This window comes from Nyctereutes procyonoides, unplaced genomic scaffold (assembly GCF_905146905.1).
Source record: "Nyctereutes procyonoides isolate TBG_1078 unplaced genomic scaffold, NYPRO_anot_genome, whole genome shotgun sequence".
Taxonomy (NCBI): Eukaryota; Metazoa; Chordata; class Mammalia; order Carnivora; family Canidae; genus Nyctereutes; species Nyctereutes procyonoides.
In genome coordinates, this window is record NW_026575142.1 from 63,576,624 (window position 1) to 63,600,693 (window position 24,070).

At 38.7% G+C, this 24,070-nt stretch overlaps 1 protein-coding gene across 1 annotated transcript in view; it reads right to left on the reverse strand.

Annotated features, from left to right (window-relative positions):
- WDR49 (WD repeat domain 49) overlaps positions 1 to 19,324 on the reverse strand; it is a 124,630-nt gene extending 105,306 nt beyond the window's left edge. Inside the window, exon 1 of the mRNA XM_055308487.1 lies at positions 19,163 to 19,324. Within this exon, the coding sequence (XP_055164462.1) occupies positions 19,163 to 19,324 (162 nt within the window). The remainder of the gene's footprint in view (positions 1 to 19,162) is intronic.
- Positions 19,325 to 24,070: the final 4,746 nt, after the last annotated feature.

Sequence of the window (24,070 nt, forward strand, 5' to 3'; positions counted from 1 at the left end):
TAGGCAAACTCATAAATACAAAATATGTGCATAATGAGAATATTATACTGTCAATATGATGGTTTGAGATAATATTTCAAATAAGCATATGCTTTACTACTTAATAGGCTATTTAGTTTGGTGAGATTCATGATGAGAGGACCTACTTTTCCTACTACCTTGGAGCCAAAGGGTTGGGATTGATAGTAAGCACCGAGAGACAGCATTTGTAGAGTAAGTCAAATATTGTAGGTTTAACCCTAATTCCACCAGTAATTGTAGAAACTACTGGCAAGTTACTTTACTGCAGAGTCTTCATGTTGCTATCTGTAAGGTAAATATAGCAATAGCAGCCCAAGAAAATTGTTTTAAAAATTAACTGAACTATCCATAGATGTAGAAAAAGCATTGGACAAATTTCAGTGCTTATTCATGACAAAAACTCTCAGTAAACTAAAAATAGAGGGGAATTTCCTCAACTTAAAGAATATCTACATCACTCAGCACCAGGGAAATACTAATCAAAACCACCTCACACCAGTCAGAATGCTAAAATTAACAAGTCAGGAAACAGATGTTAGTGAGGCTGTAGAGAAAGGGGAATCCTTTTACACTGTTGGAGGGAATGCAAACTCTGGAAGATAGTATGGTGGTTCCTCAAAAAGTTAAAAATAGAACTACCCTAAGACCCAGAAATTGCACAATTAGGTATTTATCCAAAGGATACAAACATATTTATCCAAAGGGGCACCTGCATCCTAATGTTTATAGCAGCAATGTCCACAAGAGCCAAAATATGGAAAAAGCCAGATGTCCATCAACAGATGAATGGACAAAGAAGATGTGGTGCATATACAATAGAATTACTCAGCCATCAAAAAGAATGAAATCTTGCCATTTGCAATGATGTGGGTGGAACTAGAGTGTATTATGCTAAGCAAAATAAGTCATTCAGAAAAAGACAAATACCACATGATTTCATTCATATGTGGAATTTAAGAAACAAAATAGATGAACATCAGGGAAGGGAAGGAAAACAAGATAAAAACAGAGGGAGACAAATCATAAGAGATTCTTAACTATAGGATACAAACTGAGGATTCCTGGAGGGGCACTGGGGGGGGGAATGGGGTAACTGGGTGATGGGCATTAAGGAGGGCACTCGATAGAATGAGCACTGGGTGTTGTACGCAACTGATGAATCACTACATTCTATCTCTGAAACTAACAATATACTATATGTTAACTAAACTGAATTTAAATTAAAAAAAAAGAATATCTACCCCAAAAATGTACATCTAACATCCTACTAAATAGTGAAAAGCTGGAAGCTTACCAACTAAGATCTGGTACAAAAGAAGAATGTTCCCTCTCACAATTGCTTTTTAAAATCATAATGTAAATTTTAGCCTCTGCAACAAGATAAGACAAGGAAATAAAAGGCATAAAGATTGGCAAAGAGGAAGTAAAACTGTCTTTGTCCACAGGTGGTATGATTATCTGAGTAGAAAACCTAAAAGAATCAACAAATAAACTCCTAGAACTAAAAAGTGATTACAGCAAGACTGCAGAAGAAAAGATTAACATGCAAAAGTCAATTGTTTTGCTATATACCAGCAATCATGAAGTGGAATTTTTTAATAATAAATTTATTTTTTATTGGTGTTCAATTTGCCAACATACAGAATAACACCCAGTGCTCATCCTGTCAAGTACCCCCCTCAGTGCCCGTCACCCATTCACCCCCACCCCCCGCCCTCCTCCCCCTCCACCACCCCTAGTTCGTTTCCCAGAGTTAGGAGTCTTCATGTTCTGTCTCCCTTTCTGATATCTCCTACCCATTTCTTCTCCCTTCCCTTCTATTCCCTTTCACTATTATTTATATTCCCCAAATGAATGAGAACATACATGTTTGTCCTTCTCCGAGTGACTTACTTCACTCAGCATAATACCCTCCAGTTCCATCCACATCGAAGCAAATGGTGGGTATTTGTCATTTCTAATGGCTGAGGAATATTCCATTGTATACATAGACCACAGCTTCTTTATCCATTCATCTTTCGATGGGCACCGAGGCTCCTTCCACAGTTTGGCTATTGTGGACATGGCTGCTAGAAACATCGGGGTGCAGGTGTCCCGGCGTTTCATTGCATCTGAATCTTTGGGGTAAATCCCCAACAGTGCAATTGCTGGGTCGTAGGGCAGGTCTATTTTTAACTCTTTGAGGAACCTCCACACAGTTTTCCAGAGTGGCTGCACCAGTTCACATTCCCACCAACAGTGTAAGAGGGTTCCCTTTTCTCCGCATCCTCTCCAACATTTGTTGTTTCCTGCCTTGTTAATTTTCCCCATTCTCACTGGTGTGAGGTGGTATCTCATTGTGGTTTTGATTTGTATTTCCCTGATGGCAAGTGATGCGGAGCATTTTCTCATGTGCTTGTTGGCCATGTCTATGTCTTCCTCTGTGAGATTTCCCTTCATGTTTTTGCCCATTTCATGATTGGTTTGTTTGTTTCTTTGCTGTTGAGTTTAATAAGTTCTTTATAGATCTTGGAAACTAGCCCTTTATCTGATACGTCATTTGCAAATATCTTCTCCCATTCTGTAGGTTGTCTTTGAGTTTTGTTGACTGTATCCTTTGCTGTGCAAAAGCTTCTCATCTTGATGAAGTCCCAATAGTTCATTTTTGCTTTTGTTTCTTTTGCCTTCGTGGATGTATCTTGCAAGAAGTTACTGTGGCCGAGTTCAAAAAGGGTGTTGCCTGTGTTCTCCTCCAGGATTTTGATGGAATCTTGTCTCACATTTAGATCTTTCATCCATTTTGAGTTTATCTTTGTGTATGGTGCAAGAGAGTGGTCTAGTTTCATTCTTCTGCATGTGGATGTCCAATTTCCCCAGCACCATTTATTGAAGAGACTGTCTTTCTTCCAGTGGATCGTCTTTCCTCCTTTATCGAATATTAGTTGACCATAAAGTTCAGGGTCCACTTCTGGATTCTCTATTCTGTTCCATTGATCTATGTGTCTGTTTTTGTGCCAGTACCACACTGTCTTGATGACCACAGCTTTGTAGTACAACCTGAAATCTGGCATTGTGATGCCCCCAGCTATGGTTTTCTTTTTTAAAATTCCCCTGGCTATTCGGGGTCTTTTCTGATTCCACACAAATCTTAAAATAATTTGTTCTCACTCTCTGAAGAAAGTCCATGGTATTTTGATAGGGATTGCATTAAACGTGTAAATTGCCCTGGGTAACATTGACATTTTCACAATATTAATTCTGCCAATCCAGGAGCATGGAATATTTTTCCATCTCTTTGTGTCTTCCTCAATTTCTTTCAGAAGTGTTCTATAGTTTTTAGGGTATAGATCCTTTACCTCTTTGGTTAGGTTTATTCCTAGGTATCTTATGCTTTTGGGTGCAATTGTAAATGGGATTGACTCCTTAATTTCTCCTTCTCAGTCTCACAATACCATTTAGATCAGTATCTAGAAAAATGAAATGCATATAAATGTAACAAAATATGTATAAGATTTATATGAGATAAACTATAAAACTCCAACCAATGAAATTAAGATGAGCTAAATAAATGACGAGCTATTCCATGCTTACAGATAGGAAGACTCAAGACTCTCAAGATCTCAGTTCTTCCCAAGATAATCTATAGATTCCTTGAAATGGCAATCAAAATCCCAATGAGTTATTCTGTAGATATCAACAAACTGATTCTAAAGTTTATATGGAGAAGCCAAAGATGCAGATGAACTAACAAAATATTGAAGGACAAGAATAAAGTTGGAGAACTATATCTGACTTCCAGACTTACTATAAATCTAAGTAAGTACCCAAGGATTATGGTAGAGACAAAGATCAATGTAATAGAAAGCCCAGAAATAGACCCACAAAACTATAGTCATTAGATCTCTAACAAAGGTCCAAGGCAATACAATAAGAGAAAAAAAAAGAATATTTTCAACAAATGGTGCTGGAATAACTGGATATCCACATGATAGAAAAAAATAAATCTAGGGATGCCTGGGTGGCTCAGTGGTTGAGTGCCTCCCTTCAGCCCAGGGCGTGATCCTGGAGTCCTGGGATCGAGTCCCACATCAGGCTCCCTACACGGAGCCTGCTTCTCCCTCTGCCTGTGTCTCTGCCTCTTTCTGTGTGTGTCTCTCATGAATAAATAAAATCTAAAAAAAATAAAAATAAAAAATAAATCTAGACATAACCCTTACACCTTTCACAAAAATTGACTCAAGATATATCACAGACCTAAACATAAGACACAAAACCATAAAACTCCTAGAAGATTACATAGAGGCAAACCTGGATGCCCTTTAGTCTGGTGATGACTTCTTAGATGCAACGCCAAAGGTACTATCCATGAGAGAAAGAATTCATAATCTGGACTTCTCTGAAATTAAAAAAACTTCTGCTCTGTGAAATACAATGTCAAAAGAATGAGAATAAAAACCATCGCCTGGAAGAAAATATTTTCAAAAGATGTATCTGATAAAGAACTCATCCAAATTATATTTTAAAAATTCTTAAAATTCAACAATAAGAAAACAATCCAATTTATTATTGGGCCAAAGACCTTAATTAATACCTCACAGAAGAAGATATACAGATACAGATGGCAAATAAGCATATGAAAAGAAGCTCCACATCATATGTCATCAGGGAAATACAAATTAAAACAGCGAGGTATCACTACACACTCTATTAAAATGGCCAAAATCTGGAACTCTGACAAAAGCAAATCCTAACAAGGGTCTAGAATAGGATCTCTCCTCCATTGCTGATGGGAATGTAATGTCAGACAGCCACTTTGGAAGATAGTTTGGTGGTTTCTTACAAAACCGAACATATTATACGATTCAGCAATCATGCTCCTTGGTATTAACCAAAGTGAACTGAACACTTAGGTCTACACAAAAACCTACACATGGATGTCTACAGCAGCTTTATTCATAATTGCAAATATTTGGGAAAAAACAAGCTGACGTCCTTCAGTAGGTGAATGGATACACCAACTGGTACATCCTGAGAATAGAATATTATTCAATGCTAAAAAGAAATGGGCTATGGAGCCATGGAAAGACCTGGAGGAAACTTAAATGCATATTAAGTGAAAAAAAGTCAACCTGAAAAGCTTGTATGGTATAGGATTCCAACTACATCAAATTCTAGAAAAGGTAAAACCAGAGAGACAGTAAAAGTTTCAATGGTTGCCAGGGGTTAGAGGCATGGGGTGGGGGGGGTGGGTAAATAGGCAGAGCATAGAGGATTTTCAGGGCAGTGGAACTACTCTGTCTGATACCAATTTGGTGGATATATGTCATTAGGCACTTGTCCAAACCCCACAGAATGTACAACACCAAGAGTGAATCCTAATGTAAAGTGTGGACTTTGGGTGGTTATGATTTGTCAATGTAGGTTCATCAATGATAACAGTTGTACCCCACTGGTGGGCAATGGAGATAAAGCAGAAGGCTGTGCAGGTTTTAGGGTAGAGGAGATATAGGTTATCTCTGTACCCTCCCTTTAGTTTTGTTGTGAGCCTAAAACTACTCTAAAAATATGAAGTCTTAATTAAAAAAAAAAAGATGAACTGAGGTATGATGTGTACAAAAACTAAGCAATCAAGTGTTTAATAGAATTTGGTATAGGCTTTTAATTAATTAAATTAACTTTCTGAGAAATAATTGGTATCCAGCCCTTTGAACTACTCAGAAGTCCATCATTCCTTTCTTTGTTAAATTATTTTTAGTCCAAAAAGTTTAGAGAGATGGAAATTTTTCAGTGACCCAGATTTCAAGTGTGGAGAAAGAAATCTGATCCTAAAAACACTCCATTTGAGCCAAAATTGCAAACTGTTTCTGAAAGCTAAGTCAATGTCAATCTTGTATTTTAAACTTACATAATGACATCAATCAACCTCTTCTATTTATGTTATTATCTTAGATTATGTTTAAAACATTTTAAAGCTGAATCTCAGAGTATTTTCTTCCTGTGAATTAGTGACTTTTCTCTATTTCTAAGCACAGGAAATGGATTTGATGGGTAAATACCAAAATAAGTCTTTTATATATTCTAGAATATGGAATTGCAAATAGACCATAAACAAAGAAGACAACAAACTTTCTTCCCCAAAGTAACATGAACAATCAACATTATAACTCTGCATATTGATTAAGCCAATATGCCCTGGGAGATGATTTGAGGGATACTCCCAATTCATAAAGTTTGATAGAAAAGAGCGATTTTATAATACACTGGACAATTCTGATTATTGATTGTTCATGGATTCAAGTTTGAAAATAAGACCAGTTTTTGCCATACCTTTGGTTAAAATTTAAGAATTTGCTTTAACTGAACATTTCTAATGTATTTCAAGAAGCATTATGCCTCGATCGGTATGTGTTTTATGTTCATTGATTCTATTATATGCCAGCTCGAATAAATTCATTCAATGTATAACGAAAGCATGTGATCTTTTACACAAACTTTAAAGTACAAATGCATTAACTTTTACCGCGCAGCTAATTCTCATTTTATCAGTGGCTCCCACTTATGTTCTGGGACTAAAATTAATTCACTCCCTCTATTATGTTATACACATCCCGCTGTGGCAGGGGGATTGTGTGGTTGTGCAGCTGGGGCTCTAAACCTCGGCCTCAGTTATTACACCTCTAAATAGGGATAATGATAACTGTTAGGGCTGTGATCAGGATTAGCGGATAATTGATGTGAACCACATGGGATAATTTAAGGTGAGTATAACACATTTATACTCAATACATGTTAATTCCCTGCTAAATGGTTTAAAGACTAGAAGGACTATAAATACAAAGCCATCGTGTTAGCAATGACTCTTCTCTAAGGATTTAGCTAAATTCATTTGTTGGAGAGAGTGTGTGTGTATGTGTGTGTGTGTGTGTGTGTGTGTGTGTGTAAGGATTTGGAAGGGTATGTAGTTACTAATTTTAGTAAAATGATCCTATTTATCAGGAGTGGCCAGGTACTAACTAGACGCTTCTAAGAGGCTTCTCAGTGGCTCCAAAGAATATATGAAGGAGACTTTCCTAACAGGATTACAAGAAGCTCTCAGTTTCTCTGACTGTTGCCATCCTGGCAGCAGATGCTAGTTTGGGGCTTCATATGAAATAACAACTAACTGTACACATGGCCTCAGCAGCTCCTCCTTGGATATAAAACTGGTCTAAGTGAGCCCAGGGAAAGGAAGGTTTACCCCCCTGTTTCCAGAGACCAAGACCACTTCGTACATACCAGACCAACACTGTGAGGCACTAGAGCTTGCATCTTGTCATGAGCCACTTCTACTGCTACTTTCATGGATTTTAGGTGAGCCAGTAGTTTCTATCCTGGACTTCTTGGCAGAAGGTAACTCCATTGGAAGAAAGATAAAACAATCCCTCAATCTAAAAATGAGCTTGCATATACTGATTTAGTTGAGATAACCTCTCAATCTGTATTAGATCAGTACTAAGAGGCAAAATAACTTCTCTTTGAGCCATCTTTGGAAAAAAAATACATGTATATAGAAGTATACATATATATCTAAATTAATACCACCTTATTTAACATTTGGGTATTATCCCTGAATTTGCTGCATAGTAATTTGTGTGGTCATAAATCAGTCATAACAACAGGGTTTATATAAGGATCCAATAAGATAATCTGCATAGAAAGCCATCTTTACCTTAAACAATTTTATTCCAGCTTTAAGTTATTGTGTTGAAGTCACATCCACAGCAAGCTAGACTCACAAGCATGTATTTAGTAATAGCTAGGGAAACATTAAGAATTTAGGAAATTTGATTTCATTATAAAACATAAGGATAAAGTAATTAATTCTCAGTACTTTCAATTGAAAATTTAATTTGACTTTAATAAGAAGTATGGCTTTAATATAACCTTCTTCCCATAGACAATTTGTTCGAATTTGAACGTAGACTTTCCAAACAAAAACTCCTAATGGTGTTTGAAAGTGTACCCTTTCACTTCTATTAGTCAAGATCCTCTGGTCTTTTTGAAGTAGAAATTAGTAACTTGGCATCTCTTAGAACTTCTTTTATAATAAAAGCAAACAGTTTATGACCTAATAGAAAACATATTCTCCATTCAGCCCTTCTAAGATAATGTTTGTACATTTATTTTGCTGTTTATTTAACTATCAAGCAATGCAATAACCCAGCATTGCTTCCAGCTGTGCCTGGTTGAGTATCTCAGTGGTTACAACTTTAGACATTTAGAAAATCTTCCTGTCTTCCTGAAAACCTTTCAAAAGAATATTCTAAAATTCCTTTCCTTTTGCCTAGAAAGCATTTTCTGCAGATACAGTCAGTTCTCAGGAGCTATCTTTAAAAAAAATAAAATAAAAAAAGCATGGACTTTGTAAAACTCCCTTCAGCCTTGAGATTTGTAAGATTTGGATTTCACTGTACCTTCTGTGAAAACTAAGTGCTAAACCTAAGTGCAAACCTCTAAAAATATATCCTTTGTAAGAAACTTGACAGCCTTTTTTAAATTCGAGATCGTGTACTTTCAATTAGCAATGTGTAAGAGTGCCAACACATTTTTAAAATTATTTCCCGCACAAAATAATTCATAGAAATTTACTATAGAAAATACAAAATATAAAAAAGCCAAAAATTAAAATCCTCCATAATGCCATCAACATGTCAGATTGTTTTTTGGGCAGAAAGAGGATTACCTGTGCATTATTTTTCAGATGGTGTCATGATATACATATCTCCGTATGCTGCATTTTTCACGTTACATCAAACCTTGTACAATATATATTGGTCTTTACCATCATTTTTAATGGCTGCACAATATTCTGTGGAGAAGACATACAATTTATGGCCCCCACTATTAAAAATTTCAATTGTTCCCAATGCTTTGCTGTTTTATATAAACAGCCCTGCAACAAACATCTCAGGGCATACATCTTCGCTCACTTGTCCAATTATTTCCTGTGGGAAATTCCCTAGAAACAGAATTGCTGAGTCAGAATTTAAAGTTTTTGATATATCTTGGCAAATCCTCCTCCAAAAGATTGAACAAATTTACATTTCCATCAGCAAAATAAGAGATTGCCTATACCCAAACCCTCACTGAGCTCATTCCTCTTAAGACTCACAATTGTTTGCTAAAAAAAATAGTTATAGTAAGCCTAACCATTTACATACTTGCTGGCAAAATAAAGCGATACATTCTCAAAACCGACACTTAATTCTTCTAAATTCTGCCAACTTTTAGAAATGCTGTTCGTGTTTGTTTTTTCCTTATTTTTTTTTCCTATAGCAATATTTTATAATGAAACGAGGGAAGAAAGTTTTCCTCTTTTTCCCCTATTCTGTAAATAAGGACTTGCCCAGGACAATACCACAAGTCCTTTTTAAAAACTATGGAGCAACAACAATCGAATTTGCTCAGAAATCCAAGTATTTTTCTCCCATGTGAAAGCCAGCAGTGGGCTAACAGGTCACTGACCCAAAGTCCACCCTCTTCATTCACGGGTGAGTATGTGCTTTCAGATCCTGAAAATTAATGTCAAATTGTGAGTTGTAAGCCACTTAGAGGGATACTTCCTTCCATCCATCCATCCTTCCATCCATCCATCCATCCACTGATCTATTCGTTAATAAATAATACATTGAGCTTATACAGCATGCAAGATAGAATAGGGTAGGTTTATTTATTCCATTCATTCAACAAATATTTATTAAGTGACTGCTCCATGCCAAACACTATTTTAAGCATGCGGCACCAGGGTCTGTGCTGTTCAAACACACTTCAGTAAAAAGCCTTGGTGTACTGGTCAGAATGAAGGACACATGGTTTCGGGTTTACCAAAAGTGAGAAGAACACAAGAGTCACACTAATTATTGTTTTTCCTAATTTCAAACTGAATTTAGCACTTAACACATGTCAAGAGTCAAGAGTGTTCCATAAAGAGAAATCGTCCACGGACCAGAGAGACCTTCCCTTGGTTTGAAAGCTTTTTATTTTTTTTTCTTTCATATCATTAGAATTTTGCAACGTTTTTTTTTTTTCTACACGAAAAATAGTTTCTAATAGAGTTTCAGAATCTTGTTTTCCCCAGGACCTGCTAGTTTTATCAAGCATTTCACCCAAAATAATATTTCTTCTGTCAAATATTTGGCATGATTTTTGGGTAATGTTCCATGACAGCTGAATGAGTATACACTATCAAAATGCATCCTTTCCCCCTATCTCTATAATTAAATTTAAAATTAACATGCGGCTTTCTCATGCTTCGTTCTGTTGCGCTTGCCTCAATTTCCCTTGGTTACAAAGCCTATCGGTTATGAATATGTATTAGCGTTTGCTGTCAAACCCTGTGAACATCTTCTGGAGCAGAAGATTGGATGTGTTATTTCAAAACAGATGCATCAGTTTAAATCAACCCCTGCAATGTTCACCTACCAGTGAACTTTCATGAGAGACTGAACAACAGAACAGGAGACATGAGTCTGCCAGCCAACGTTCATATTGCCTTTTTTTTTCCTTGCTTCAGTGAATTTTAGTCAGTTTTAATTTTCATTAACGGTGTGATCTCAATGATTCAAGAGCTCACCGGTTCGAATGGAGTTAAAATTTCAGGACTAACCAAGACACAGGCAAATGGATGCCTGAAAGCACCACACTACTTCCGCCCAACCCAACTTTGCACTTCTCTCCTCTTTCTGGAAAACTAATCCCCCAACCTGCATTTACCTGCCAGAGTGATGCCTTTCCCTCAGATGGCAGCTTGGATGTTCCTTCCTCCAGGAAGCCTTCCAGGGGGCCCCCTCCCCAAGGTGAGCAACATGCTCCCACAACACTGTTCTTTTCCTCAGAGCACTGAGCAGTTTTTAACAGAGTAACAGCGAGTTCACTTGTTGGCATACCCTTCGGTGAGGGAAGGTCTGAGTCTAAGTGGTTTTCAGCTCCCACAGGACAGACATTGATAAGTACCTGTTGCTAGAATGAGGGAAATGAATGAATATATTTTTAGTAGGCTCTTCCGTGCTGCAGAAGAGATGCTCATCTGTTTTCCTAATAACTACAAGTTTGAGAAGGAGGCCAGAGAGATGAACAATAGCCAAGTTATAGAATAATACAGCATAAAATGTGGGAAAATCAGAAATAATTCTAAATAAAGTTTAGGGTTTTTTGCTATGAGAAAAGGGACAAAAATGGATATCAGACCACTCTGAGCAATGTTCTGGCTCTGCCCAAAACTCAGATGGATCCGGACAAATCCCTTCATTGAGATTTTTGTTTCCTTGCCTGTAAAATAAAGGCAATAAAATAGGTCTCTATCATCTCTCTCTTAATGCTAAAACTCACTGAAAGGAAGTTGATGGAGAAACACTACTTAGTAGAAGATCAAAGTATTTATAAAAAGCATTGCTTGTAAATTCAACATTATTTAAATTCAGCATTGGTAGGCACACATTTAGAACAGTACCATGGAATTTGTAGTAGGATACACTGACATTTTAATGACATTTATCTTTGCACTGAATTATGGTATAGATAAGGTGCCCACCAAGCCATTTGCTAGGCCTTACCCTGCTAAAGCACACTTCTATTTTACCATAATTGAGACCTCGATACACACACAAATACACACATTTTTCATTTTAGAATATGATCATGCACTGTTCTGTAATTTTCTCTTTTTTTGCTGAACAGTAAATCTTGACAATTTTATATGCCTGCCTTATTCTTTTTAAGAGCTGAATAGTAGGCACATCCCATAATTTATTTATCCGTTCACTTGTTGGCAAATATTTGGGCTGTTTGAAATAGTCCATTTTACTGACAATCACAATGGATATTCTCATACATATATTTCTTCTGCACATGTCATTATTTAGGACAGCACATCAAATAAGAATTGCTCCTTCAAAAAGGACACACTGGATACATTTTACATTTGATACACTTCTGGAAAACTGCCTACCAAAAAACACTTGGGCAATTCACAGTCTCAATAATAGCACCCATTTCCCGGATTCTTTGCCAGCAGTATATATTGGTGATCTTTTTTATCTTTGCCAAGCTGATAAATGAAAATGCAGGTCTTTTTTTATTTGGAGTTTCAAATCAAATTCCTAATAAGTATGAGGATCTTTTCACATGATTAACAGCCATTTGTGTGGCATTTTTCCTTGAATGCATAAAATATTATAAAATATATAAACATAGTTTATGTAAAATAGAACTATATGTGCTACGTATATGTGCATTTATGGGTAGAAATGAATAAACATGCACTGGAAAGATGCAACATGTGAGTAGTTACTTGAGGCAGAGCAGTGGCTGAAGGTGGACCATGGTAAAGGGGACTTTCATGTGTGACTAGACTTTTTACAGTGAGAATAGTGATTCCTTCTAGCTTTGCTTTAATAACAAAGGACCGCTAAATAGGAATCAAAAAGATGGGTGAAATTGTATTTCACTGGCTATAATCTCTTTTTCTTGCCCTTCTACTTCTGGGAAATAACCCTGCTACTTTATTATTATAGCCACTCCAGTTGTTTCTCCATCCCCTTGAAAAATTTCCCTAAGCTCCATCTTAGACACTCAGCTCTCTCCTCCAGGTATCTCAGCTGCACCCATGCTCTCCACTCTCTGGGATCTATAGATCTCATTTGACTTCTCTCCACCTGCCTGACCCATCTCCCTGGCTTTAAACAAATAATAGCCTTGTACTTAATCAGGACATTTGCAATGAGAGCAGCAAAAAGAACATGCAAGAAGCTATGATAAGGGTGAACAGAAACCTAGTAAGGTACTAATCCAGCCTGGATGGTGAGAGAAGACTTTCTTGAGAGAGTGATATTGAAATATGAAGTAGGTGTAGGAGTTTGCTGGGAAATTGTCAGGGAGCAGGCAGGAGCAGTCCATGCTGAGCCCAGCATTTGTTAAGTCCTAACACAGAAATACAGCTAGATCATTCAAATAACTAAAACATGGCCATCGTGACTTAAATAATTTGAGTCGAGTTCCAGTGCCAGATAGTTTTGACTGATTTGTTGGAAATGTAAATCCAGACTGAACACCTGTGGGGAGGTGGGACCAGATTGGATGAGGAAGTAAGAATTCCTCCAAAGGGAATAGATGTTATGTATTCTCTACAGTACTAGGGAAGAATGTAGAAAAATACAGTTTAGGTGAGAGTGAAGGGAAATATTTTCTGGTATCTTTGGGGCCAAGAATCAATTTGGCCTCCAGGCTCTACTGTCTGGTAGTTATACGGAGAGTAATCCCTAGCCCATATGAATGTGGTCAGAAACAAGGAAATGGAACAGGCTAGTAGGGTACCATGAAAAGGGATCAAATCAGCATTGTCCAATAGGACTCTCTGCAATGATGAAAATATTCTAGAATCTTAACTATCCAATATGAGAGCTACTAGCCATGTGTGGCTGAGTACTTTAAATGAATCTTTCATTTTATTCAATTCTTATTTTATTTTACTTTAATTTAATGACCACATGTGGTGGGGCACCTGGGTGTCTCATTTGGTGAAGCGTCACAACTCTTGATTACGGCTCAGGTCATAATCTCAGGGTCGTGAGACTGAACCCTACATCAGCCTCCACACTCAGTGCAGAGTCTGGTTGAGATTCTTTCCCCCTCTTCTCTTCCCCCCACGCTCTCTCTTTCATAAATAAATAAATAAATAAATAAATAAATAAATAAATAAATAAATAAATAATTTTAAAACTTAAATCAGTCCATCAATCACCACACGTGGCTCATGGTCACCTTATTGGACAACGCAAGTCTGGAGGAGCATGACAACCTGGTCTCAGAAGTGTTGAGAGACTTAGGGAAGAATGTGTACACACATGGAAGGGGAAGAAGTAGAGGAAAAGAATGTCCTTGGTGGTCCTCAGCAGAGAATGTAGGTAGCCAGAGAATCAAGATTTAATAAAGGCCATATCCATAAAATGGTGGGAAGACAGGATAAGGGAGGAAAAGACCCTGAGGGACTTATGGAAGTGAGAAGACAGCGCCTTGGGGGAAAGGTTGGAAATCACCAAGGGACAACCCCAAGGCTTCTTATTTCTAGCAACAGAGCCAGTAGGATCCTGTCATGATTGAGTGTGCTATACTGAGTGACAAATGTGCCATCCAAATGGCACAAATACAGTTCTTTAGTTGTCTGTTTTCTTCATATTTCTTTTTTAATTCTCTGGAAATTGGAAAAAGTAGGCCATGCAGTAGGTCTGCAGGTCTGGCTAAGCTGATGCATTACAAATGAATAGCACCAGGCATTTTGCTGCCTTTCCCTCAGCTTTATATCGAGGTTTTTGGTTGCTTTCTCTATTCCAGTCCTGGTCAAAGCTCAAGGTTAAAATATTTGCTCGCCTAAAACACTCTTCCTCACCCTCTCCGATCCAGATCAATTTTTATAAGCACCTGCTCCAAAAGCACACAGAGAAATTGGAAAGGGCGTGAAGCTGTTAGAGAACCTGTCATAAAATTCAGCACAAAGTCAACAGTGTTCAAGAAGACCAATCTTTCATGTGTGTTGACACAAAACTTCCTTTGCTTGTGTTTTGGTGATGACATAGTTTGCTGACCTCGACCGTGAATGCAAGTCAGACATCTCCAAAGAATCTCCTTCATTTCCAATTGTGCCAGCTGCAGTGGTATTGGATTTGCTTTGTGCTATCACCTCAGTGCTGGGGGAGAGGAAAGGGGGACCCGCAGAGCTCTGCTGATTTTCTCTTGCCATCAAAAATAGGTTTTTTGATTCCACTAATAGAGTTGGAGTGAGACATGCTCTGACCTGCTGCCTTTGTATAGCAGGCTATGAATTGACTGAGGCTGCTAAATGCATAGGGTACCATATAATAGGGTCATAGATTAAGCTCTACCTGTTTACCTTCTCATAAGCCTCCACTGAGATGCCTTGAGAAAGGAAAAGATGATAAAGCAATAGATTATTCTTATCTTTTCCTTTTTTTTCTTCCACCTTTTCTCTGCATTGATTTTATTGTAGGAGCTGTTGATTATTTGCTGATTGCACATTAATTCCAAGTTGCCAGGGCAGAGTGTCTGTGTGCTATCAATTTAACATGCTTGTTTTGTTAATGAAGTCCTTCTCCTATTGGATTCCCACTCCTTAAAGCAACATCCCAAAGGGAGGTTGCCTTGTGGCCAGTGGGACCTGAACCATACAATGGGCTGGAAAGTTGACAATCTGTCCCTGGGCCCTGGCTCTGTCCCATGGAGTAATTCAACTAAGTATTTTTGAGTTTCATTCTCCTTGTGTGTAAATGGGAAGTAAAAATGGTTACATTCCAGGCTGGTGAAAGGATCAAATAACATGATACCAAGCACAAAAGTGCTTCATAAAATCTTACAGTACTTGAAAGATAATACATTTTTATTCATCATTTTTACCTCCCCTGATTTCCAGGAAGAGTTTTAGTTTAGTTATGAGGAAGATAGAGCTGGGTGGACCGCTCAAGCAAAGAGAAGTCATATAATGAAAATAGATCATTGTTCCAGAAAAATTGTGCGAGTCATTCAAGCTCTTTGGGCTTCAGTTTCCTTTATTTCTAAAGTGGGGATAATAAGGTTGTAGTGAGGAGTCAATAAGATAGTATCTGGAAAATACTTGGAAGAATAAGTGCTCAGTTAACATAGATATTATATATTCAGTGAGTAGAGGTTAAACCACATGGCCTCTAACAGTCTCTTGATTCCAACTCCTACAGTTCCTAAAAGAAATTAAACTTTGAATAACACAACTATGCTTTTGCATTCCTTTTAGTTGTGCTAGGAAGTGGAAGCAATGAGTTACAAAGACAAATTCACTTAGAAGGATACAAAGGCATCATTTTTCCATCTCCTACTTCATATTTCATTAGCATTCAAAAGTTTTTAATTAACGTCTTGATCCTCATCTTTATTTATTTTTTACTTTTTTACATCTTGTTTTAAGTTGATCCTTATCTTTGGAACAAAGAAATTACCTGGATAAAAGTACTAGAAAAGTAACTTGTGGATTTCATTTTCTTTCAAGTGATGGTGTCCGAAAAGCCATATATCAACCTGAAGGCATTGAAACTTATTCAGAGACTTGTAAAATGGTTGCTACTCAAACTTTCCTGTCGCACTTGCAATGCCTAGAGAAATGACATGGTCTCTGGACATTCATATTATTTTGATGTCAACCGTATTTTACATTTTCTTAGCAACTTCAAAAACTAGCTATTATGTAAAGAAGGATAGCTGTGGTTTGATGATTTTATAGGAATGCCAATAAGTAGAAATTATAGCCCAAGCAAGGGAAATGGAGTTCTGGAAAAGCTCAATTGAGATCTGTTATTTATTGAGTTTCTTCTGAGAGTCTGGCTATGTAGGTTTCTGAGTATTTCTTTCCTTGAGCTCTCCATTGTTGGCCTCTGCATGCCAAGACTTTGTTTCTTTGGTCCTGGATGCCCTGATGGGACTGTAGTTTGCCTACACTTTCTGGACTCACTGGGTTGGGTCCTGACATACTTCCAACCACAATTGTGTCTGTGTATCATCTCCTGAAATGTCTGTTCTGGCCAACATTGGGCCCAGAGTCAGGGGTTGGCCCTACCCTATCTACTCCATGCTGCCATTTGCCCAACCCCTACTGAATCTTTAGCTTAAATAGAAATCTGAACCATACGCAAAAGGCGAGATGTTTATGTTCCAAATAGGAAAGACAAAGACATTGAGAAAGGCAGAGCAAAAATCCCAGCAAGAAGTCCAAGGAAAATGTTCAAAGAAGTTCTCAGAACAAACCTATCTCGAGAGTGAACAGAATCTATACAATGCACAGATAACTTAATCTGAAACTTAATCTGAAAAGACCAGAGAGGTTTCCTAGAGTTTAAACAGTGATTCCAAGTCATTTATACTATCCCACAACAAATGTAAGCATTACATGCTTTATTCTTAAATGTTACCACTAAGATTTATATGTGTATTTCATTTGGAAGCATATGTGAAAGCTTCAGCACACAATTCAAAGACCCAACTTCCCATTTTTCAATTAAGGATATGGACTTTATCTATATCTGTCAACTCTTTAGCCCCCAATAAGCAATCTGTGTTCCAAAAAGATAAGAGATAAAGGGATCTAGTGCCAGAATCTTGGCATTTCCAAGAGCATGTCTTTAGTGATTGGAGTACAAATCACTGCCTTTCAATTCCATGTTGCAGGACAGCAGCTGAGGGCAATTTTTCCTGTTACACCTGTGGCCTGTGGGCCTAACGCTCATGACAGATGGACTAAACTCCACTGAAACCAGCTCATGCATCATTCTTCTCTAGGTCTCCATGCTGTGCTTGGAATTCATATTGTCTCAAGGGCCTAATGTTTAGTCCTGGTCGCACATTTGCCATCAGATTATTCCATTTGGTGTCTGTTGAGTCTGTTAAAAATGGAGAGACTTCATTTTCCTCTGGAAAGTATGTCTGCAAACCTCAACTTCTTTTTTAAAAACTGTCATTAGATTTTCTATGTTCATGCAAGCTCTGAATTGCAATCTATTCTCCCTCAGCAGAACCCGCTATTCCAACTGGTCATTTCAAAATCAGTGATCCAGTGTTTGAAACATTTAAAGCAAAAGTAGAAACAACGACAACAATGAAAACAACTCTGGAGATTGATTATCCTGTTTCATTGGGTTTCCTCCAGGCTGATGAGTGGCTTGAAGAGAACACCCACCCCCACCTTCTGTAGCAGTTTCACTTCCTAACATACCAACTTCATAATGTCAACTCTCCTAACAGACCCTAGAATTCAGATTCTTTGTGCTCTTAGCAGAACAAACCACCACATTTCTGTTCATTCCAGAGTCAAAACTGTCATCGTCTGCAGTTACGTTTCTCTGAATGTCCTCAAGCTGTCAAAATGTTTGCTGTGTCTATCAAAATACGCCAAATTCATTTGGGGCATTGGACATGAGCAGCACTGAAATTCTGCAGACAAATAGGGGTCGGATAAATAGTTATATGACAATTAAAATAAGAAAAGTGTAGGCCAGAGCATGCCTTTGCTACAAAATATGATTATATTATAAAGAAATGATTAATATAAGTGGGACATTAATTTATCTTTACAGGTAGAACCTAACCTGTTATGCAAAACAGGATACGGGCAGATTTTTCCAGTAGTTAGCAATGCTTTTCGGCAGAGAGAGCTAAAGATGAAAATTTATGCCAATTACAGGCCAATATAATGGTTCCATTTAATCATGCTTTATTAATTTCAAGGTGGGATTCCAAAATATTGTATGTCTGTTTCAAATTAAAGTGGATACTCCCAAGCACCCTCAGCGGATCTTCTGAAGTCCTAAGAACATATTTTAGCAAACATAATGAAGTAGGAAGAATGGAGGCTCATGTCTACCTAAATTCCACAGCACGAAAGAACACTTCTTCCAATTCGCATGAGAAACTAAAAGTCATTTTGATGTATGCTGTTTACTATGCATAGCTGCAGAATTCCAAATTAATTAAGATAGAGAGAAGGAAGTTATTCATTTATAGTTAAAATTCCTAAGGCCTGTTGTATATGCAGAATTAAAATGAAAACTTTTCATTTCATTTTGGTGGGCATTGCCCCAACATTTAACCAAAAAAGTTGGAGACAACTGGTCCCTTGCACCGGATCTTGGGACAATGAATTGCCAAAATTGGCTTTGAAAGGGAGCTGTGTCACTTGGAGTGAAGCAGGGGAGGATGTTTGCAAACTGCCAATTGGCATTTCCAGAGTTTACTTGCATGCTCCATGCAAGGACGGTTGTGCTGGGAGTCACCTTAGAGATCTGTTATTCCCACTATGACCACAACTTCTGGTTTTCCAAGACTGTGGTGCTCTCTAGGAAAAACCATGTCCAAGAATTAATCCTTCCTTGATGGCAGTGATATTCAACAACAGCAGTCGCAAACTAAATAATATTATTTAGCCCACAGAAAGGAAGGATAAAGTTACTCTGCTGTCAAATCCAAGCCTGGACGATTCTTTTCAATTCCCTGTTTTAGCCATGGAATATATGATTTTAAGGGAAAAACCTCTTTCATCTTAGTCTTCATGAACAATTCAAAACAAGCCTTAATTAAGAAGATTAAGGCTTACCTCAAAGGCACTCTGAATTTTGAGAAAGTCACCCACACCGAGCTGGTGTTCAAGCAGAGGCGGGCAGCAGTCTTGGTCTGCAGTGGCACCTCCTGTTCTCCTGGGGCTCTTTGGCCCAGGCTGTGGCCCCGTATTCAAGTCAGGTGCATTCTGGTAACTCATGATGGCTTCACCTCTTTTCAGCTGCCTTCAACTACTTCTATGCTTTTTTCTTTTTTTAACCCTTCAACAGGTGCCTTTGGAAAGAAACCCAACTTCACAACAGAATTCCAAAAGGAAAGCATGTTTCAAGGCAGACAATGAGGAAGCAAAATGTTGAAGCCAAGAGGTAAAAGGCATAAAAGCTCTTGACCCCCACTCTTCTTTAATGCCATGGTTTACTTTCAAAATCTACAGTCAAATCCTTTTCAAACACCCCCCCTTATAGTCTGCTTAATCTGGCTTGATTAAAAATGCCCAAGGCTTCCCCCATGTTTATACCAACTGACAGAGAACACAGCTTCTGAGTCTCATTTTAAATGCATTTAAAAAAGCAACTTCTCCAAAATCTCTTTGGCTAACCTTGCTTCTACTAACATGTTGGGGTTTTAAGCTCCATTTTCTTGTGTGACGCAGCTGAAGGCTCCTGTCCCGGTGAAGTGCTTGCCTCCGAAGGCCACCTTCCCAGCAGTGTGGAGTTTTTGTTTTCATCTGTTCCTGCTGCCTTTATGTGTTTCCTGGCAACCAAAGTCAAGCCAACAGAAAACTCTTCCTTCTTCTTCGCCACCACCCTGTCCTCCCCCCCCCCAACCCCTGACTAATTACTGACCTGAAGTTCTGAATATGTGATGTGAATGTTGGGGTTTTTTAAAAGGACAATTCAGCTCACTCATTTTTAATTCAACTTCATTCTTATATTGTTTAAAGGCAAGTATTATAAAAGTATTTTCTATGAAGTATGTTATATATTATAAAATAAGAGGATTAGCCAAAGAGAGAAGAGAATGACATTCTGGACTTGTATGTTTTTCCACACAGGAAACATTTTATTCTTGATGAATAAGAATCTGTTCCTTACCTTCTCTTTGTCTTAGTTTCTATGTATCTAAAACGGGGGTGTTGTCCAATTCATTGAATATAAGGGGGAAAAACACAGCATAACGTGATAAACTTTGTAATAAAACCACTTACTGTACCATCACTGGCTGGGCTAATACTGAGGGAGGAAAAAAAAAAAGAAAAGTTAACATTTTATTTATTTTATTTTATTTTTTATTTTATTTTATTTTTAATTTTATTTTATTTTATTTTATTTTATTTTAATTATTTTATTTACCAGGTGTTAGGCACTACACTAAGCACACTGCATTCTTTTTCTTGTTTAGGTTTACAGTAACCCTGAAAAGCAGACAAGATCACTGTCTTCATTTAATAGATGAAGAGGCAAAGAAAATGCCAGAAGCCATGGAGTTAATAAGGTATGGAATGGGGGTGGTGGTGGCTCCCTAGCTTCAGAGAGCGCACCAGAGGTGGATGCTCTCTCTGTACCTTACGTTCATCTTTGTAAAACTGAGAAGTTGTCGCTTGGTATTTTCTAAGGTCTCTTTCAGCTGTTTCAGCTGGTGTTCACAAGACCCCTGGTGATACACAGTACGTTCCCTAGAAGACAGGGAAGGAAGCATCCTCCAGGCATTCCTGGACCAGTTTAGAAAAAAAAAAGAAAGAAAGAAAGAAAGAAAGAAAGAAAGAAAGAAAGAAAGAAAGAGAAAAAGAAAAAGAAAAAAATGTCATTCATCCACACATCCATTTAATGTATCCATCTCTCTGCCCATCGTTCATTCCAAACACCACTTATTAAGAACCTACTGTATGTCACGTCCTGAATTGGACCTGGTGCCTGCGCCTGAGGGGTTTATAGACTTGTGGGAGCAATTACCTGGCTAGATCATTTTTCATACCAATCCCAACCTCTTGCAGTTTATGTGCTGTGTTGAGAAGGATTCTGAAGTCATAGGACAAGAGGGGCATTATAGATTACAGATAACGTATCACAGGCACAGAGGGGCAAAGGGGGGCATGTTTACTGCAAATTTGCCTCCCCTGTTTAGACCTCCAGGTAAGTCAGGAAAACGTTTTTTAGCCCTCGTTGTATATTAGGATTTTATAATATCCCCTAAGTCATCTCACATAGAGACAAAATAGGTCTTTGTGCCATCCTAGTTGGAAAATTAATACTAGCTTAGAATCAGCTGGATCAGTCCCATAAATGCTTATAAAATATTTTATAGTGATATTCTGGAGAGTTGGCCTTCGTTCAGGAGGAGACACTAATGAGGGAAGGCTGAGGAAATAGAAAAACCATTTTCTGAAGCTGTGCCGGGTGAGGTAGGTATCCCACTGGCTAACGATGCAAAATTCTCTAATTATTCTAAGACAGTCAAAATGCCTGGCCTACTTAGCTTCCATAAAGATGCAGCTCTAAACGTTTTCATTAGTCAAAACAGGGAAGTATAATGAGCAACTAATAAATTACTGCAGGAGTTAATCAATTGACACAGTTTTCTTTATGTAAAATCACGGTGTTGGAAATCATTCTTGATCGTAAAGTCTTAAATGGCTTTCACCTTCTTTGTAACTGGGTGGTTAATTTTCAGGTTAAACTTCCACGGCACCGTAAAATCCAGAACTAGCCTCTTGACTCTGCTGAAATGTCCCTTCTTGGCTTGCCATAAATCAATTACGGTTGTGTGAAAATCTGCCACGGCCCAGGCTAATGCTGGGCTCCGTGCGTGGGGCAATGTGCAGTGAGGAAGACAGTCTGAGGTCTCCAGGAGTGGATGGTTCATCAGGGGAGAAGGCTGAAAACCAGGGGACCCTTGCCTCTGTCCCCTGCAGGGACCCACCAGCACTCACCAGCGCAGTGGGGCGCCCACTCACAGAAGAGGGCAGGGCAAGCTGATGCACCCCCAGGCCCATCCTTCCTTTGGAACCTTGGGACTGAACCATCCTCCCCACTGATGTCCTTATCATAACCCCCTGGCCCAGCCCATCATTTATACCCACCAGCATACACGTGGGCCTCCTCTTTCCTCCAACACCCCTCCCTTTCTTTGCTCTCCCCTCACACAAAAGCCTATTCTCACCGACATGCTTCATCTTTGCCTACAATCCTCCCTCCACTCCTCACTGTCACAGGAACCAGCTTTCCCTTACCAACCCAGTTTTCCACCTAACCCTCCTGAGTCAAGGATGCCCCAATTCCTGTTCCTTGGGGACAGCAGAAAGGTGTGGTCCCCTGGTGTCCTTGCCTCCTGAGCTCGTCCTTCCCAACATGGCCCCGGTGGCCACACACCCCACAGCTCAGTTTAAGCACCACCTCCCGCCAGAGCCTGCGGGAAAGCGCTAGGCTTGCCTTTGGCAACTTTTAAGCCTCAATAAATATTAGCTTCTTTCCTTCCTTGTTCCTGATCCTCCCAGTCTGAATTAATTACTCCTTCCACTCTGCAACCACAGCATTTTGTTTATACTTTAAGCACAGCACTTTTTCTTTCTGCCTTGTGGTGTAATTAGTTGCCTGTGTATCTCTGTCTCCTACTACATTAACTCTCTGAGAACAAGGATAGTACCTCACTAATGCTCCAGACGTACGTTGCCAGCACAGAGCTTTGCATAAGCCAGAGTCTAGTGTGCTCATTCGTAAAATGGGTTGAAAAGAAAGTGAAGTTCACCAATAGCTTTGAGTGTTGGGGGAAGGGTCCTGGGAGTAGGAGGCATTGAATCAGAAACACAGCAGAATTGAATGAAAAATAAAATGAATGAGGGAAACCAACTTACGACTGTATCTTTAAAACACCTAGAATAAACCACAGAAGCACTTTAGAAACAAAGCATTTTTTATACACACAATTTCTACGTAGGGTGGAAAGGCGTGGAGACCCTATCAGTCCCAGACACTGATCCTCTAGGCACCAGGAAAGCGATGATGAATGAGACACACCCATCAATCCTCAGAGACACAAATAATGCTAAATGTCCATCTTAAATTAATCCTACTTGTTGAGAAAGCAGATCCTCAGTTGAGTCTTAGGCAACACGTTTGCCTTTCTGATCTGCTGAACAGTGTCCAAAGTAACAAAACCGTATTTTTGTAACAGCACTTCTCAGACTGTCCCAAGTACTTGAACACTGAGAATTCACAAAATAATGACATCTCAAAATAACTAAATAGATAATTCTGCAAAAAGTTGCATATTGTAAGTTTACGTTCCGGTCTGTGCAAAGCAGTGGCAGCCAAATTTTAAAAATACGTGGAAGTGGAAGGTAAAATTAAGAAAATTCTAATTATTGGTGAGTATTTCTACTGTTTGAAAAGCGCCTCCTACCACTGTGATTTTCTTGTGTCAGTAGACACATGGGATCCACTGAGCTGGATATGGAAATCACTGCTTAAGAATATCCTCAGGTTCAGGGCAGCCCCGGTGGCCCAGTGGTTTAGCGCCACCTTCGGCCTAGGGTGTGATCCTGGAGACCTGGGATCGAGTCTCACGGCAGGCTCCCTGCGTGGAGCCTGCTTCTTCCTCTGCTTGCATCTCTGCCTGTCATGAATAAATAAATAAAATCTTAAAAAAAAAAAAAAAAGACTATCCTCCTGTTCAATCTTTTTATGCACATTCAGATGGATGTGCCGGACTGTTCATCACTTTGGAGCACCTCTTTGTCTTAACAAATCCTGCTCCTTGAAATTCCATGTCCATGCCCACAGTACACGTGGGCTGGGTGTCAGCGGGGCTTTCACTAGGGAGCTGCTTTCTGGGCAATTACTCTGAATTACCAGAGTTAAGTTACCAAATTCCTTTACGTTACCCCTCTGAGAGGACACTGAAGTTGGTTCTACTAGGAGTTTTAGAACAGTCTGTCAAAGTCACCTTG